General features: G+C 43.2%; 1 protein-coding gene across 3 annotated transcripts in view; it reads right to left on the bottom strand.

The window, feature by feature from the left end:
- Positions 1-15172, bottom strand: part of LOC138584285 (disheveled-associated activator of morphogenesis 1-like) — a 45857-nt gene that overhangs the window by 14107 nt on the left and 16578 nt on the right. For all 3 annotated transcript variants that reach the window (XM_069656478.1, XM_069656495.1, XM_069656486.1), the window contains exons 2-3: positions 6045-6338; positions 3216-3305 (exon numbers count right to left, since the gene is read on the bottom strand). In XM_069656478.1, coding sequence (XP_069512579.1) covers positions 3216-3305; positions 6045-6233 — 279 coding nt within the window. In that variant the 5' untranslated portion in view covers positions 6234-6338. The remainder of the gene's footprint in view (positions 1-3215; positions 3306-6044; positions 6339-15172) is intronic.

Raw genomic sequence — 15172 nt, 5'->3', positions numbered from 1 at the left:
AACCCACACTGAAGCTGGTTTGTGATTGGAGAGTGACCTTAATCGGCACCGTTAGACTATAGTTTCTGTTGGAATACATGAACTTTAATGTTGTGGTACAATATTATTGTTTTTATCTCGATGGCAACACTGATAAAAACCCCAGATTCCTTTTATCAGCCCCCCTCCCGCTCACACACAAAGGCTGCACCTGTGAAGTGAAGCCTTCCTGTTTGCCTTGGACGACCGAGCGCTTCCTTTGCCTCTTTTCTCCACACACACTCGCCCCCTTCCCCTCCGAGCTCAGATGCTGAGGTTGTATCTGTCTGGGCAGGGGCCAGGGAACTGCTGCAGAGTCAGCAATATTGATGTCTCTCCTTTCCGCCCCTCTCCTGCAGGTCGATGCTGAATAAAGATCTACTTCCACTATAAACCTCTCCACCTTCACACCAGCACTGAAATAACACCAGAAAGTTGAGCAGCAGCAGCATTTGGGGGTTATTTTAAAAAACGCCTTATGAGGCTACTCCGAATGAGGCCATTAATTGGGACACAGCAGAAACGAGAGCATCCGCTGCGCTGTTTTCGGCTTTCACTCGCCTTGTTGCTGTTTTAGTGGATGCTGTATGAAGCCACACGTGAATCAACACTTAATGCGAGTTTTCAGCCAAAAAGTGAAGCTTTTGGGCCTCTAATCAAATTCATTGACTCTTAATACTAAAACAAAGTTTATTTCTGTCGTTGCCCCAAATACACACTATTGACTAACACACCAATCTTTAAAGGATTTTGGGAAATACGCTTATGAGCTTTCTCTTAAGCACAAAGACCACAAGAAGGGGTGAAACGGCAAGCTTGGCTCTACCCCAACTGTAACAAAGTCCACGTAACAGCAACACCAAAGCTCATTAATCAAAATGTAAATGTAAAATATGAAAGGCAGCCTCACAGGGAGCTTTGTGCAGGACTATTTCTTGGTTGAGTGACTTCCTCAAGCCTGGAAATGAGAGTTATTTCATCTTCTTATCTGACTCTTGCTGAATGTTACACTATTCTGTTAAAGATACTGAAATCTGGTAGAAAAAGAGTGGGTGCACATATTTGAAGAAATCTAATGTACAATAAAAAGATCAGTGACGAGAGGAGTTTTTTTTTTTTTTTTTTCACCCATGTTTAAACTCTCTGGGCTCAATTTAAAGTTATAATCTCAAAGATCTTTCATTCTCTTTGGCGGCACCTGTGGCAATAAACTGTAATTGCAGGGGCACACTTCCCAGATATCCAGACAGTGTCGCATGTGTGACGTCCACGGTTGGCTCCGGTTGTAACTCTTGATTTTCCTCGCTGACGGTCGCTTTCCTTTTTAGACTGTTTGCCTTCATCTGAGCGTCCAATTTGTTTCTTTTTCTTTGGATTTTCACTTATTGTTGAAGTTGTATCTGTAGCCATCGATCTTTTCTTTGTTTGTTCAGCCATAGTAGATTACTGTTTACTCGCAACACTTGCAGAGACCAGAAAAGCAGCCGCTTAGCTCCGCCTACCCTCTCTGGCAGACCAACCACTGCTGGCTGATGGAAAACGCGTCACTAACTGGGAGCCGCTTGTGAGTTTTTCCACACACCCAGTACCTAATAATACTATATACTGCAAATGCAAAGGCTTTCATCAGTGGGCCATGGGCTCAATCACCATTGTGTGACCTCATTCGGAGATAGATAGTGACTTAACAGACATTTATTTAAATGAAAATCCCGAGTTTGCACTTTTCTGACATGCCTTTCTGCAGCTGTGTTGCAGACCTGTGCTAAACACTGACATGCAAACTGTCCATCCATCACACTAAACCCTAAACTCCTCACCTCCAGTTTGTAACCGGATATAGGAAAAAATGATTAAAACGGAGAGCCCCGTCTGCGTGTGAGTCAGGACAGGATATCCTGCACACTCATCCATGTGTAGCTGCAGCGCTCGACTCGAGGCGATCTAAAAAAGCCAGGCGTCTGAGTTTTCCCGCATGCAGAGGAGGGAGAGGAGGAACAGCTGACGGTCCTTTTATCACGTAGATAAAACATAATGAAATATGACACTGGCAGAGAGAGGTAGAGTATGTTATGGCTACACGAGTGCCTTGATGGGACAGGTGTATCATCTAAAAGAAAAACCACATGACTGTAAGGAAAAAGGCCTTTGTTGTTTTTTAAACTATGAGACGGTCTGTGAAAACACCGCTCTTTGGTGTCACAAGAAACAAATTACTACTTTATTTTGGTACCTTATAATTCCCAACACTACCATCTCTGTTAGTGGATTATCTAATGCAGCAGGCTGGATTTAGCTGTGGTTTCACTCCCTCTACACATCACTATTTTTATATCCACCTTGTGTAACGTTCATGTAAACGGATCCTTCACGTGGATCCTTTGAACGTGGAGACTCTTTGTGTTATGATGGGGAAAGTGACTAACTGAAAAGAAACATGAAAGAACTCCTGCTGGTGCTAAAGTCTTATGTTTGATATGTTTAGGTTTCTATTACCGTATATACTGTTCTGTGGTCATGACGACTACTAATGCTCTTCTATCAGTTGCATTTGCTGCACGAAAACGTACAGTTTCTGAAATGCTTCGCTCTGACCTACTTAGTGAAGCCTTGAAAGCTCTGCATCTCTTTAGCCAAAATGTTGTTGATGCCAATAATACCATCAGGTGTGGGAGGTCCGGTGCAGGGGCCCTAACATTTTAACATTTTAAAGCATGCTCTTGAAAGCACAGTTGCATAAAAAAAGGAATCAGGAGGAGAAACATGGATGGGATCATGGCGGAAGTAATCAGCTGTAAGTAAACTGACACTACCAGGTGTAGAAATACGGGCGCTGCTTGCTGCGAACAATAGGGGCCGCTCTATATGAAATATGTCCTGCATTTTAATGTGTGTGTTTTCCATCTCATAGCCGGTTGATGTCAAATTGAAAAGATAATCACCCACATTCCTCTGATACAGTACCGAGACAAACACACTCATGCTACAGCCTGTTGAGGTACAGTGAGGGAGGGCTCTGAGGTCTGATGTTTGAAAGCACACAGCTTCAGGTATAAACAACTCAATGAGCACAGATTACATGAACTTGGCAGCTCGGATATTTCGCAGATATTCAGGAGAAGCAGCCGGTCCAGCTGGCAGCGAGCTTGTGGAGGCTGATGTGGAGTTTGACATAACACACAGGGAGAGTGTTTTACCTTCTTCTTGCTGCAGTAGATCTGCCATTTCTTCTCTGCAGGCAGAGCGAACATGGCCTCCCTGTGCTTCTCTGTAAGGTCGAGCTCATCCTGCGCAGAGAGGAAAAAATAACAGAAAAGGTTAAGACATGTGGGAGGAACTAGTTTCTTTTATTGATGAATCCATAAAGAAGATTTTTAAAGCATAGCTCGCTGACAAGCTGCACGAGCTATTAAACTATAATTGCTTCAAATTAAGACATATGCACATAAATCAATTCTGTTTTCCCCAAAACACAAAGTTACATCACGGCTCTGCTCTCAGCCTCAAGATGTGTTTGTGCTAAATCTTGTCATAGCAGCGTGACATCACCGGGTGCCGGCGTCATAAATTCAAGAGAATCAAGTCACGTGTGTTGCAGGCTTTAGACGTGTGAGTAAAGAGGGGAGAAGATAAAGGCGTGGCCTGTCTGCTTGACATGTGCTAACAAACATCTGGAGACAACATGCGTCCCAATATATCACCGATGTTTCACGGAGGCACACGGAGGGTGCTGCTGGCAAAGTGTTGGGCTAAATACCAGAGAGTGTTTCAGCATTGTGAGGGTCTTTGTGTTTGAGCTTCAACATTTGAGGAGAATAAAAAGTTACATTCATGTGGGATTGGGATATTAGCTTTTTACATCACTGCATCTAAGGACTCTTGGGGACACGTTAAAAGTAGATTTGTGTGGAAAACCATCTGTTGCATGTTGTTAACCACATCCTAAGGCCTAAATGAGCTTCATGTAAGAAGGGTGATAAAGTCATGAGAAGGCCTTTAAGCAATTTAGTTATGAGGCAACACAGCAGCAAGCATGAACACAAGACTCTCTGTCAGTCGCTATTTAAAGTTGTAATCTGGAAGATCTCTGTTTCGTTCTCTCTGGCACCTGTGGCGATAAACGGTAACTGCGGGAGATCACTTCCCAGATATCCAGACAGTGTCGCATGTGTGACGTGTAACTCTTGATTTTCCTCGCTGACGGTCGCTTTCCTTTTCAGACTGTTTGCCTTCATCTGAGCGTCGAATTTGTTTCTTTTCTTTGTATTTTCACTTCTTTTTGAAGTTGTATCTGTAGTCATCCATCTTTTCTTTGTTTGTTCAGCCATAGTAGATTACTGTTTACTCACAACACTTGCAGAGACCGGAAAAGCAGCCGCTTAGCTCCGCCTACCCTCTCTGGCAGAACAACCACTGCTGGCTGATGGAAAACGCGTCACTAACTGGGCGCTGCTTGGGATTTTTTCCAAGAAAGTCGAAACAGACACCCAGTCCATAATAATACTGTATACTGTAAATGCAGGCTTTCATCAGTGGGCCGTTGGCTCAATCACCATTGTGTTACCTCATTCGGCGACAGATAGTGACTTAACAGACATTTATTTACATGAAAATGATGGATTTTCACTTTCAGCGAATTAATGTGATTTACCCAACAGACTGATCGCTAAATGTTTAACAGCAAAGACTCATGGTGGGAACTGTCTTCTGGGATGTTTTTTGCAATTTCCATTCAACCCTGTGGATCAATATGTGCAATGATCAGATGTCCTGAAATGGCTGTGGGGCTATTGATTGAGCCCATGAATTAGGTCCACATGCCTCTTAGTGAGCAACTGAATGGGTAGAGGGTAAATAATTTAATTGTTAGTCTTATTGATTATTTAGGGCCTAAAGAGAAGCTCGATTTCATTCTGCTACAGATGTGTTTTTACTGTTTTCTTTGACAGCAGAGACAGCTGTCTCTGAATGCACGATGGGAAAAGAAGCTTCAACTCGACCTGCAGGTTTTGTGGAAAACTCGTAAAATGAATCTCGAGTTCAAAGGTCGGGTGTAATTGATCGTAACAGAGCAGGTGGCCTCAAAATATTCCACATCTTTTTCCAGCTGGCTCGTTCCGATTTTACACGCACATGGGTGGCTCAAGCTGGGTGAAAAGAAAAGCACGTGGCTGGTTTTTTTTTGGGGTAAACAGAGCAACTGAAAGCCTACTTGTCGTCACACTCAACTCACTCAATTATGTCTTCATAAAGGGCGATAGACAAAAACAAGCAATTAGCAGATGGAGGAGGCCGAGACATTAAGAGCTCCTGAATGAGGTCTATTGATGTGCAAAAATGTCATGCTTAGATTACTGTGGCAACCGCGGGACAGGAAAATGGGGCAGGAGAGGGAGGAGGGCACGACAAATTAGAAGTGACAATAAGACAGAGGAAAGAATGGCAGCGTGGCCCCGTTACCCACAGGAGAGCGTAAACTGGGAGGAAGTGACAGTTTGTTTGTGGATGTTTAAAATCTAACAGACGATGAGGTAAGAATATAAAGTATAAAGACAGTATCTGAGTTGATTAAAATGTTTTTGAGTTTGCTTGGTATGTATTTCTGAAAATGCTCAGTCATTCCCTCAAAGCTGGCAACTGTAGTGTTTGACAAACCAGGAGTAAATAGTGCCTTTGTTGGGGACTATTTTCAGTTGGGGATTTTTTTTCATATGTGATGTTTGAGGAAGGATTTAAAGCATCAGGATGGTGTTAATGGCTTTAACTTGAAGGGCCAGTGTGCCGATTTTCAACCTCAATCCGATCATGATATTATTGGGAGCTGATGACGTTATGGTAGAACAAATGCAGTTTCGCTCTGTGCCTTTGAGGACGCTATCTGCTTTTCCAATGGGCCCTGGAAAACCTCCATCAGACTACATAAAATGTGTCATCTGACGGAGGCCAGGGAGCTCGCTAAACTACACTTCCTCAATCTAGGACGCCTGCCTCCTCCATGATGAAGAAAAAGCAGAACAATGCCTTACCACCAGCTCGGAGAACATGCCGTCCAGCTCGTCATATCCCGGCATCGGCAGCGCCGGCTCCATGGCCTGCAGGGCGAAGTCCTCCCGCAGCCTGTAAGTGATCTCCGGGTGATCGCTGCTGTTAAAACAGCAGAAGATGAAGGAGAGGCCACCACCCCGGCTGCCGCCGCCACGTTTCCGTGGAGCCATGGCTGTCCGATTGCGTCCGCCTGGTCAGGTAGGGAGGGTGGGAGGCTCCTTCAGGGCCTCTTTACGGCCTCCTCCACCTCACAGTTTGGCCTCCGTCAGAGATTACTGTGGACACGGAGAAGGGACATGATGAGTTTTCAACACAAAACCAGATGTTGTCTCACACTGAGGAGTGAAGTCTCCTCCACTTTAGTTTGTGCTTTAAGAACTGGGACAAAAGTTACAGACACAGGGCTTTCTCAGAGATAGATGAACATTAGAGGATATTAATATGCATAAATATCAAGTAGTGCTTTTTGAATGGTACAAAATAGAAAGATAAATACTTTCAGTTTGCTTAGATGAAACCTAAAGCTGCACAGAAACACTCTAAACTAGCTTTGTCATGTTTTTAGAAACTCATTAGTAGCCGCAATGAAAAAACAAACTTTGCATTGTCCGCACTGACGACCTCACCCTGTGCCCTAGGTGAGCACAAATGAAGTCAGGTCATCATTTTTTAAGGAGACACACCAGATGAGCGAGTTTAAGCAATGAAAGAATCAATTATATTGTTAACACAATAGGGCCCCTTGAGATTGTGATGCTCGAAATGGAGACCATAACTTGCCAGGATTAGTGTATTCAGGCCTTTTCATCTCCCGCTCCTTCCCATTCAGCATCGTCTTTCCTCTAAAGAGCAATGATTAGAGGGGTGTGTTTACAATGACTCCTGTGAGAGGTGTGCGGCTTGCTCTGTCCTCTTGTGTAAAGAGCAGAAACAGGCCTCCTTGTAAAGTCATTATGAAGCGTGCGTGTTGTTTAAATGACCGGTTAGATTTGCAACGTTTGGGTCGACGTCAAACTTAAAAATACACCGCTTCAATCATCCTGATAATCATCACCGAGCTCCCTGACTCAGCAGACGTGATTATACATTTGGTTTCTAGCAGCTGCAGCTTTTTTACCAGCAATGTAGGATATGTGTGTTGCCCCAACTGCTCTGCCTCTATATCACAGATAAAAATACATGGAGATCAGCTGTCAAAAATGGACAGCATTGAAGAGGAGGGTTGAGCACATTACAGAGAGTCTTATCCTAACAGGTGAGGATCCAGTGTCCTGAACGCCCTGATAGTAGATTCCAAATGCTTTAGGGTATGTGTGTGGTAGTTTAAGCTAGCAGCGGAGCTCTATGGAGGGCAACATTGGGGTGTCATTGCTTTAGATCAGATTAAAACCTATTTACAATTATTTATTGGACTGCGAGGAAACTTTTAACAGACATTTATGGTCCCCAGAAGATGCATCCTAGTGCCTTGGTTGACCTTTGTAGTTTATCTATCTCTACATTTGTAGGTTTGGCATGAAAGTTCTCAACGCCTTTGGATGGATTGCTATTAAATTTGACACACGCAAACATGTTGCCCTGTATATAATCTCAAATAATGTTGGTAATTTCTAAATACATTGGTTTATAATTACACTAATAGTATTTAAATCAGCCACAGCTGTTTGTGTTTAGTGCTAATTAGCAAAAGTTAGCATGCTAGCATTCCACACTAGAATGGTGTACACTGTAAACATCACACATTACACAGAGCATGTTAGCGCTGTCTCTGTAAGCAGCCTCACAGATCTGCATGGCTCTAAGCACAACTTAAACAAGAGGGAAGATTTTAAAGTCCAACATTGAATCTAACCATGGAAAACAAAAACAATTGATTTGTAGCGAACTACTAATCAGTCCGAACACACAGAGTTGGAGGGGAAACAGCTGCAGTGAGTTCTCTCAGTCCCAGCTGGCTCAACTCCAAGCAGGAATAATGAAATAAGGAGCACAAGACTTTGCAGTCTGGTAAATAAACGTCGTGACCAGATATCTGTGAGGACACGTTGGTCAGCTTGTCACAAAAACAGCCCTACAGTCTCCCTCCCTGCTGTGCGGAGCGCCGTGAGGCCAAGTATCATAACCACAGAAGCTGCGCTGGCCTGCAGGAATTTCTGGACGTCTGTTTTTGGTGACGAAGAGATCGCAGAACATAACCAAACCCTGGTGACCTTTTCTTGTGTGTCCCTTAGAGTCGGAGGCAGCAGACAGACAGATTGCAGCATTTGTAGAGTGATGCAATCTAATTTTTAATCTGGTCAGAACAGTCGCTAACCCTTTTAAGCCTAAAGCCATCACAGTCCCTTTTTTTTTTAAATCACTTTCTTGGTTTATCCGTGTTTCTTCTATCCGTTAATTGTACTTTACACATTGGTAACAGTTTCGAGAGTTGTTGAAGCCTTTTTCCGCATGTGCAAACCTAATTTTTTATTAAAATTGTTAATGCTATATATCACAAGGAAGCAAATCCTATGAAAGAATATACCATAAAATTCTGTGTATAAGACGGACTTTTAATACATTTTTTTTCTTCTAAAAAGTGGGCTGCGTCCTTTAAACTGGTGCAATAAACCAGTATAAAAATGCAGAGAAATACTTCATTGTGCTTCGGTATTTTACCCAGACGGTGGCGCCTCACAACAGTCAACGTTACCGTAGGCTGAGCTAAACTACCGCACTGGTAGCTACACGGTGAAAACAGATGGTAGGCTATAATTTGTGTGTTTTTAATGTGTTTTAAATGAGAAAAAATCGAAATACTGTTGAAAACACTCCTCTGGGAGACTGCGATTTATATTTCGGTGCGACCTATATTCCAGATTATACGGTACTCCAAACACTTAAACGCACAAAGATAACATATCAGTTTAGAACTACACAGCAGGTTAACAATGTAAACAATGTTCATAATGATTTGTTGCAAGTCCAAATCAATGCTTGTGTCTCCAGGTTGTCGAACAACAGCGACAATTTTATCCCATTTCTTGAATAATCGCAGTTTAAATAAAGACAGCAGATGTAGCCGTATACACAGGAGAAGCCTACAGCTTGCTACACACAAGCAGCCATACGTGTGATAAAGTACACAGCAGCTCACTCTTACTAACACGCCGTATAGTATATTTATTTTGACACATCCTTGACTTTTCCAAACAGACTACCAGAGGCCTCTGCAGCAGCTGCTCTGCTTCACACTCACCGTCTATCCTAGCATGAAGGCAAGAAGCCATTCAAAGCTCTCTTTGACCATATTAGTCCACAAAACGTCCCATCTTTTCCATCAGCGAAAGCAAGCTGTAAACTTTGTGTAAACTCCTGAGCCGGAGTGGGAGAGCGCTGGTCCCCGTCCAGCTACAGGAACCTGTTGATGTGGCGCGACTCGGCCATGTGGGGAGGGTACAGAGAGAAATAGGGCAAAGACGAGGGGCGTCTAAGGTTTGAGGACGCAGACTGTGTCAGTGCTCACTGTGTGTAATTGTTAACCTGCGAGATCCGAGTGCTCCGACATTAGTCGCAGGAGGTTGCCTGTCAGACGGTCAAGGTTCCCAACATAACAGAGGCCTGTTAGGACAAGAGGACATTCCTCTCATAGCCAGGTGAGCCGTGTGACCCTGAGCAACACTCATAACAACACCTTCCTCCGTCGCCTGCGTCAACCAGGGAGGAACACAGATTACTACAAATCCCAAATTAAGCAAGTGAGGCTCAACCTGTTGAACTGACCGCAGCTGTCCAAGCAGAATGAATGCTTATTTCTGTGTAGCAGGCATGTCTGGAGTTTGTAACAGCTTACACTTTCCATATAATCAAGAAATATGCTGTTTATATTGACGTAAATCAACTCTTGTACAGCACTAGAGGAACATCATAACACTTGTAGGCTGCTGCTTATAGTACGAGGCAGATTCTTTAGTACTCCGTCATTTACACACATACAATAATTAAACCCACCCGCACATATTCGCACAAACACTCATCTCTTTGTGTGTTGGAGATGTCTATCCATGGATAGCCTTGTTGTTTTCGGGACCATGTGGTTTAGCGGATGACCTGGCGTCAGTCCAGACTGTAAAAAAAAAAAAAACACACAACCCTTGTGTTTGCACAACGGGAGTGAGGGTGAGCTCGTGCACGGTGCCTCTCCGAGAAGGCCTCTCCGATAAACCTGCGAGAAGTGTCAGGTCTGCTGGAGGAAAGGCAGAAGCATCTCAAGTTAAACAGAGAGATGCGCTCACGTTACGGAACATGTGCGAGGGGGAATGAAGAGCAGAGAGGAAGAAGTCGGGGATGAGCGGACGCTTTTTATACAGCTGTCTTCTTCCAGCTTTGCAAAGGCCTCTTTTCCTTTTCTGTGATTTTGTTCTGTCCATTTGACCCCTGTGTGAGCTTTTGTAGTTGAAATATTAAAAGCTGCTTGTACTGAAATCTAACAGTGCCCTCTCTTGCAACAGTAACCCTATTCGTACATAATCTTGATTGCCAAACAAATGGTCCCTACTGAGGGAAGTATGTGGTGATGTTATCCAAACACTTAGGAACAGATGATAGAAACCACTGCACACTGCCACACAGGAAGGACATTTGCAACATTGTGAAATCAAACTGCTCAAAAACCTTCCAAACCAAACCATACACGTATTCTAATGGTCATTACGTAATCTGTCACAAAAATAATCCGGCTTTGAGTTTTATCTATAAATACTCACAGGTCAGCTCTAACCTGATGCTAATAAGCTGCCTCACTTGAAGCAGGAGCTTGACCTCGCAGAAAGAACGCAGTGGACAGTAGTGTATTGAAAACAGATGTGTGAAATACCTTCTTCTGCACCAGCTGGTATCTCTCAGCTGCTTCTGGCACCGAGGTGAACTTTTAATTTTTGATATCTATGTACAGAAGCTGCGGCTGCCTGGATCATCAGACACAGCGATGTTGTTTGGGACTATACTCAGAATAACAGCTCTGCAAGTGGCTCTATAGAAAGACTGAATGAGATTACGAGTATCGGAGCAGAAATGAATCAATACAAAAACCTCATTAGGCAGCAGGGCTGCTTCACCTTGAATAACGTTGAGAGGAGCTACAGAATGGCTCTCCTGGGCTCAAGTGCTATAATTAGCTATCTACCTTTTTGAAATGTCCTTGAGCAAGACGCAGGCTTCATCACTACCCCAGGGACATTTCTGGCCCTGACCTGAGGAGGAGCGAGCAAATGAAATGAAATTTGTCACAGGAAATGGAATAAATAAAGCCATGTTATACCGTTATTATCATCCGTAAGATGATTGCATTCGTCTAACCAGAAGCAGCACAAATTTAGGTTCTTTTTAAACGGGAGGGCTGCAGTGGTTAGCGCTGCTGCCTCACAGCTAGAAGGTTCCTAGTTCAAACAAAGTGGGCCTTTCTGTGTGTGGTTTGCATGTTCTCCCCGTGCATGTGTGGGTTTCCTCCGTGTACTCCGGCTTCACAGTCCAAAGACATGCTCGTTAGGTTCACTGCCTGTAGGTGTGGGTGTGAGCGTGAAAGGTTGTCTGGGTCTATCTGTCAGCCCTGCGATTGACTGCCGATCAGTCCAGGGCGTACCCCGCCTCTCGCCCAATGACAGCTGGGATAGGCTCCAGCATCCCCGCCACCCTGAACAGGATAAGCGGTATAGAAATGGACGGATGACATCAGGATAAAATTAAAGGAAAAATGTGTCCTGTTGTTATCCAAGCGCTTGGGCTGTACAGAGTACAGCTCCAGATGTGTTCTAGGCCGACCAGAGAGACATTTGGTGCGCACAAGTTTAATCTTCTTTTCTGATTTAGGATTTGGGATGGATCAGACTGCAGTGGACGGCAGACTGCAGCAAAGCAACTCATCATGGAAGCTACTGTTTAGTGCTATTCCCCTACAATGCCATACAATGTTTCTCACTCTGATAAAACTCTACAAACCACTGAGCATTAAAGTGCTCTTGTATTAAAAAACGCCACAGGAGACTGAGAAGAAGCTAAATGTAATCCCCACACCACAAACTCTGAGGTTTTCGGACTTTAGGAAACCCCCATCATCGCTGTGCACCATACTTAGTAATTTATTTTGGATCAATCTGGACAGCTGCAAACAAAAGGCTCAGGAGTCCCACAGTGAAGGCTAGTGGCAGTCCTTTTATCAAAACCCACAGGCTGAGCTCGGAGCTGCCCGGCTGAAAATCAATCAGTGTTTGGACACAGAGCGGCTGCTTCATCTGTGAAACTCAACACTGTTTTGGGTAAACCACAAAGAGCTCGGTAGTGACAACACAAACTCCTCTTGCTTCAATGCAGTTGTAAAACATTAATTTCTAGACTTTTTTCCAAATACAAATGTTTTTACTCAAAGTCAACACTAGTTACTGATAAATCAAAGTAAACTAAACTAATCTAGCGATGAATCCATATAATTATGAAAAATAATAGTTTTTCTGGCACTTATTCCCACATTAAACACATTCAGACTTGGACACACATCAGAAAGAACTAGGCCATGACAGAAATGCTGACTGGCTGGTTAAGCAGAGATTAAAATCAATCACTTCCTGTCAGACGACAGAGCCGTCAAAACAGTCCTCAGTCTGAAAGCAGCAGAGTTACAGTAGCAGAGCGGAGTGCATTTACATTACAGGCCTGTTTGTCAAGATATGACAAAGGCTTTGCCTCTGGAGTATTAAAGTCACATGACTGAGGGAGTAGTGCTGTACGGGCTCTCAGATTACAGCATGAACATACAGAGGGACAGAGAGCGCAAAGAGAAAGAGAAAAGAGCACTGAGAAGGACAAAGGACGTATTCCACCAGCAGATACGTCTTACACTTGTGTACAAGGCCGCGAGTTAGATATCCTGTCGGACTTTGAAGTAGTAGCAGTGGATCGTAACAAAGATATTGTGAGCTGGGACCGATGTGCAAAACTTTATGTAATACTAGAAAGAAATCTTTCTGTGTGGTAGTTTCTCCATACAGTTAGGGCAGCAGGGCATCTTTCCTTAAACAACAGTGGTCTGCTCAATACGTAAGGGATAATGTGACGTGAGCAGGTTGTTATCGCAGAATGGAACCCTGACAGGGTGAGCAGGACTTCTCACCCTGAAGGGTATACGGTGTTCTGTTTGTTTACTTCATGTGCCGTCTTCAGTTTTGTAGCCTTCAGTTTTTGCATCCTGTAACCTTCATTGCTTTGTCTCCGCTGTTTTTGACTCTTTTCTTTTTTCCCAACGTCAAATTTACCAGAGTGCTTTCAGCGGATTATAGTTAGTCCTCTGGATAGTGTGATTAGAGCCGCATCTCTAGCAACGGTCTGTTCTTCATAGCAACGGTCTGTTATCGAGAAATAACAGACCTCGGAATGCCCTAATTATTAGGACCAAGTATGTAACACAGCTGCGTAATAAAACAAACTATAACTTTTAAGCTCAAATGAGAACTGCTTAACCTTCTCCATCAAGTCTGAAGTTACGTTCTTTTAGTGCCAAAGAGTCATTTAAATAATTAGAGTTTAAGTCCTTTATCAAAGAAAGTAGAGATTCTGGAATGGGAAGGTTTGCAGATTTTTCTTTGTTGTTTATAGTAAATATTGAATACCCCTGGGTTTCTTAAAATGCTGGTGGCGAAATGCAAACATCTCCTTGGACTGTGGAGAATGAAGAGGGGCATTTATTTACATCTTTTTTTAAGTTATACCTCAGATTTAGAGACTAAATAATACATCAAATCACTGGAAAAACAATCAGTGGTTGCAGACCTGATCTGGGTGCAACTCACACATTTTGGCTCTGAGCCAATTTTCAGTCGATTAAGACAAATGTCACTGCTACTTTGAAAAGTGTTTCATACTGAAATTAAACCCAACATAATAAAATTTAGAAAATGAACCAATTACTCAACACTTAAATCAAGCTGAATACAATTCTGTACACTGTTACCAACACACAGACACTACAGTATCTTTTATAACTGCCAGCAGGGAACTCTATTAGCCACGTCACATAGAGGTAACGTAATCATTTTTCACATCCTTCCTTATTACACTGACTCGTGCTCCTCACATCCAGAGAGGATGACGCAGTCTGTGATGAGTCAGATTAGAGTATACAGATACAGACGCTGCTTTTAGTCTAGCCACCTTTGTATCAATGATAAAAGACGATCAATCGACGGATAGGAAGAGAAGATTAAGGCTTCATGCCAAGGCCACAGGCGAGCTGATAAAGAGATGTTTGTCAGTTAACGAAAGATTCAATCACTGATGAATCTCTTAAGTTATCTTTCCTGCAACGGTTGCCACACTGCCCTTAAAGCCTTGAGATTCTTCCCTTCATTGGCAGACCTACCAAAGGTTTGTTTTAACTTAAACACTACAATAAGCAACCCTAACCCTTTGAACAAATTAATCTTTGAGGATAATTTATGGGCTTCTAATTACCTATGGTCGGAGATTAGATGGAGGAATAACTATTTTTAGAATGAATGTTACCTTACACACACAAAGTATTTTACAGGTATTCCCCTTTAACTCTAACGTGGATGAATAACAGCATAAAGCTGAAAAAATGTGCGATTAGGAGCGGGGAGTGTGCGGCTGAAATGTAGGGAGGACAGAGATTAAAATGCAGGTTAAAGGCTGCTGCTCTTCTGCAGGAAAGGTTGTCAAACTCGTTCTGCAGACAGACTCTCCAACCCCCCACTCTTAACATGTTAGCATTCTTCCCCGGGTCAACCCTTCAAGTGGAGGTTAGACTCGGGGCAAACAGGGAAACAACTCAAACACGAGACGAGATCCAGGCCGGGTTTTCAGTTTTTTTCTCCACCTGGGTTTGATTTGTTGGCTGCGTTCCAAAACAGTGAAGAAGAGTTCAGTTTGGTTTAAAAATAGCACGAAACACGTGAGCAGCTGTTATCGTGACACTTTTCACTATTGTGAAAAATGAGGCAGTGTTGAACTCATAGCATAGAAGTTGACATTGCAAACAGCTCGGCTGCTTCACAACAGAAGCTTAAATCTTTTGATCCGTAATCGTCATGGAGGTTCAAGTTTAGGTTATAAATTATGC

Source organism: Semicossyphus pulcher, unplaced genomic scaffold, assembly GCF_022749685.1.
Source record: "Semicossyphus pulcher isolate SPU_LCO1_2020_fin unplaced genomic scaffold, fSemPul1.0.p SCAF_11, whole genome shotgun sequence".
Classification (NCBI taxonomy): Eukaryota; Metazoa; Chordata; class Actinopteri; order Labriformes; family Labridae; genus Semicossyphus; species Semicossyphus pulcher.
The sequence above is the reverse complement of the archived record's forward strand: the minus strand, read 5'-3'. Positions and strand labels throughout refer to the sequence as shown.